General features: G+C 29.6%; 1 protein-coding gene across 1 annotated transcript; it reads left to right on the top strand.

The window, feature by feature from the left end:
• Nucleotides 1–486: 486 nt before the first annotated feature.
• LOC107189451 lies at nt 487–4,371 on the top strand. The gene is made up of 8 exons (XM_015577986.1): nt 487–659; nt 1,709–2,746; nt 2,829–3,020; nt 3,081–3,274; nt 3,347–3,522; nt 3,603–3,855; nt 3,951–4,102; nt 4,177–4,371. Exons 2-8 carry the CDS (start codon nt 1,718–1,720, stop codon nt 4,299–4,301), a joined length of 2,121 nt encoding a protein of 706 aa, XP_015433472.1. The 5' UTR covers nt 487–659; nt 1,709–1,717; the 3' UTR covers nt 4,302–4,371.
• The last annotated feature ends 225 nt before the right edge of the window (nt 4,372–4,596 follow it).

The following is a 4,596-nucleotide window of genomic DNA, read 5'->3' on the forward strand; positions in this document are numbered from 1 at the left end:
CATTAACCCTCTCTACTCGATAATATTCGTAAGAAGATATTTACATTTCTTGCGAATTTTATCGAGTAATCAGAGTTAATGCGATACAAATGGATTCGACTCAAATACCGCGGGCACAAGTTATCGACATCTTCTACGAGGTAAGTAAACAGCTGTTCTACCGACTGTTCCTGCACGTCGTTGAGTCTTTAAAATGACTGTACGCTCCTGTTGAGCCGTGATCCGCTGACACTCCGTGCGCGCGGATTGCCATGATTTCGGTTAATTTTTAAACGCTTATAACTAACAAACGAAGCATTTTTCGCAATTTCGTTATTCTTGATTTTCGTCTTATTTTGCCTCAAAGAATCACCCCTTAAATCTTTTCCCACTAGTTGTCGAACACCCTGTATATCATCCACCCTTTTTCTCAAGAGTAGCAGATGGCAAATTCATAGTCCGTAATGGTAGATGGCAGATCCATAGTAATCCCGTGATCCACCGTGATCCACCGTGATCTCCTCTTTGCTCGGACGAGCTTGGACGTCACTAACTTATTTATACCATAATATTATACTTATACTGTGCTTGTACTCTTCCTACTTTACGTGAATCCTTACTTTAACAATAATTGATTTGACATTCAATGATCTAAGTATAATCAGTAATCAAGAGCTAAGGTTAGTTGTATCATGTAGGACTGTAGGACATTGTAGAACGTAGGAAACTAAACAGAATATATATAATATTTTTAAACATTTACACAGTATTTCTTAAGTGATTTTAAGGTAAATTTTAAAAGTAGGATTCGTATTTTCTTAGATACATATATTCTTCATAAGAAACATAACCTTACCTATATTTCATGTATTATTGTAACAATAAATAACTGTTAATAGACATTCTACAGTAAAGTTGATCTAAATGATGTCGCAACTTATAAATTAAGTGTTTATTAACTGTCCTAAATAATGAGAATTCTTAGGTATCTTATTTTGTATTATGTTATTGAAATTGTTTTATTAATCTGTCCACATCTGTAAAGATAAATTAAATTCTTATTAATAAGTTCTCAATCTGTAATTGTTTAAATTTTATAAAATCAGCTTATGCGAGTAAAGTAAATTTAAAAATAATAACTTTTGAATGTGTGGAATAATATAATGGTTCAATGGTCGATAGACAAGATATAGTGAACTAGTAAAGTTAGCGTCTTAAGGACTGGTATGTGAGGAGCATATCAAAAACTAAGTAGGTATTAACACAATAAAAACAAGGCTAAGTTTTAGACTATGACCTAATTTTAGATATGTTAACAATAAATTTGTCAGCTTTAATATATACTTGGAAGCAACAGTAAGGTCTTAAACCCAGGCAGGTCATAAGTTAATATCATAACAATCTATAACTGATACCTTGCCCAATGCTATATAGAGCATACCATTCTAAGTTAATTTTCCATTTGAACAAGTTCTGAAAATTTTGTAAATGTTGAAGACTATAAGAAAAGAGCTTCTGTGTACAACATATTTCATAATAACATTAATGGAAACTAAATTTGTGTTCCATAGCCTTGAATGAATTCTAAAAGCCTCCCTTTCAAATTTCTGTAGTAATGGCCATCTAGACACATGGAAACACTTCAGTGGTTAACTAAAAATTTTTATGAATTCATTATATCTTGTCTACCAGCTGTAAGATAAACTAATTTAAGTTATTTAACAATCAGTTTTCAGAAATGGCTACAGACACTTCAAATACAAATGCAAAGCTTTTACAACATCATGAAAATAAAAACATAGAAGTAAACAATATATTAAATAATGATTTGAATAGTAACACTGAACAATCTGAAGAAACACATATTAATATAGAATGCATAAAGGAAGAAAATGAAAAAACACCTACCAAAAAACACAATGGTAACATAAATTTACAAATTAATAGCAGTAATAATAAAGAAAAGACAAACTTAGAAAGTTATAATAATAATCATAAAGTAACATATAACACCAGAAGCTCCTTAATAAGGATTCGTAAAATGGAAGATTTATGTAAAACTCCTGAGAAAGATATCGATTTAAATGAATCAATTGACATAAAAGACATTAAAATAGAAGGTACATACACTTCTGAAAAATTTAGTCCTAGCATGTTAATCACCAATTCAGTGGAATCTAATTCTATGACAATTAAAGTTTTACAAGAATCACCAACGCCAAGTAAAAAAAGAAAACATCTTGAGGAAAATAACACACCTAATAAACAAAAAAAAAGAAAAAGTAGTGACAGTGAAGATTATTATCAATTACCTGTTACATTGAAGACAGATTTATATGATAATACTCCAAACGATATGGAACATATTGTTATGTTACATGACCTGGATTCTGTGATGGATTTTGAAGATACTAAGATACCAAGTTTCTTATCATCCGGAAGTAATGATATGGAGAATAAAGAAAATATGGAAATATCAAAAGATCCTCAAGTTGATCCCCTTCTTATTGATAATAATGAGCTGAAGGATGCTGTTACTGAGAATATAAACATAAAACAAGTAAATAAAACAGTTAAATCCATACATAATTCAAGAGCTGGAAGAAAAAAAGTAACTGATAGTAATAACTGTATCAAATATACGAGACAAACAAAATTGAGTTGCGAGAAGCGTAATAACACCCATAACAGAATAAAAACTGAATTAAAAGTATTAAATAGTCCATCAGGCACAGAAGATGAAGAAATTTCTGAAAGTGACAGACAGGTAAATATTGCACATGACATATTTTCTAATGTCTGTATCTTATTTTAGAATTTAAAACTTTCATTGATATGTATCCTTTTAGAGACTGTATGATTTAAAAGTACAAATAATGCACAATATACCACCGCAACACAAAATAGAACGAACAGCAGGTTCAAGGGCATTGACGAAAGCAGAGAAACAATTATTTTTAGAATATACACTATTAAGAAAAGGTGTTTTTTTACCTCGTGAAGATAAACTTATCATAGACAATTGGAAAGAATTCTGTAAAGTATGTGTGATTAACACCATCATATAATTTAGTTTACTAATAAGTGATTTTTATAAGTAGGTTCATAATTGGAATCCTAAAATTGTAAAACCATTTCTTTACATGAAATATGGCCCAAGATATTCTATTAAAAGTACAGAAGACAGACAAAAATTCGTTCAGTTTTTAGCGAATGGGTTACCGTGGAGATCACTCTACAGTGTACATCAAAGATTTAAGAATATATTTGAAAAGTGTGAAAAGCCTTTTAAGAGGTATAATGTAATATCTACTCATGGTACACATTCTATAATAGTTTCTTGCGTTAATTACATGTATCTTCATAGGTACACTTCAGCAGAAGATGAAAAAATTTTATTATACATGAAGAAGAAACAAAGAAACAAAAGTAAAACAAACAAAAAGTTTACTAAACTAGCACAAATATTAGGTCGTAAGACGCGTTCAGTTCGGGTACGTTATAAACTGCTTAAACAAATGCAAAAAAGCCATACAGGAAGACGTAAGTTTTTGTTTAGTATATAATCATAATTTCACATTTTTTTCAAGTTCAAGTAAAAATAAATTTATATTTCATTGTAGCAATATCAGAAGTTAAGTGGACATTACCATTAATTAGTATATTTTTGAAAGCTTTTTTGGATGTTACATTATCTGAAGAAGTGAGAGAATTGAAAAATGCTAAAATTCCAAAACTAATTTGGATGAAATTAGAAGAAAAACTAAACATAGACTATGAGGTATTACAAAAATTTTGGATACATCAGCTGCATATGCAATTGTTTTGCCCAGAACCCATTTACTTAAGTGATATAAAAATAAAATTAATTGAATAGTAAGTTACAGTAATAATGTATAAATATCTTGTACATGTTTGATTAATGTAACATTTAAATATGAAAGCATGTTGCATTTATATTTCTGTTATAGTGTTTATGGAAAAGGAATTTCAAATACTCGAGAAATAACGTGGCCAAATGTGGCGAAATATTTTGAGGGGGTTACTACCATCTTTCTGTGTAAAATATTTTGTCATCTTGTACATGCAGCTACTGTGAAAACACGCAAAACGAACTTTCTTGGTAGGTATAATGTACACACAAAAAGATTGTGAATATTATTCTGTGAAATAATAACGGTATCCTTTAATTTTCAGAAATTATGGAATATCTATATCATTGCAAAATACATGATATACACAATAGTTCCACTGACAGATTTCTCCCTAGACTTTCTTATGATAAGGGACAGGTTACGATTATAGATGAAAATATAGAATAATAATTTAATTCAAATGATAAAAATCTAATGTATATTATCACATAATTTATTAAATCTCGAAAATTTTCCAACGCCATATCACTTAATACAATTTCTTTGGACTTATAATACTAGACTACCGAACCCGTAAAAATGATGGACTTCGGTTTTTTTATTTAACAGTTACTGAAATCCTAGACGTACTTTCATCGGAATATATGTTAACCTCTAATTTCTTAAATATTTTACTTTATAGTGTTGCGTATTCGCAACTGGTAATATTTAGAATCAAGCGCCATCTGTTCAGAATTTTAGG

The sequence above is a fragment of the Dufourea novaeangliae genome, unplaced genomic scaffold (assembly GCF_001272555.1).
Source record: "Dufourea novaeangliae isolate 0120121106 unplaced genomic scaffold, ASM127255v1 scaffold156, whole genome shotgun sequence".
In the NCBI taxonomy this organism is placed as follows: domain Eukaryota; kingdom Metazoa; phylum Arthropoda; class Insecta; order Hymenoptera; family Halictidae; genus Dufourea; species Dufourea novaeangliae.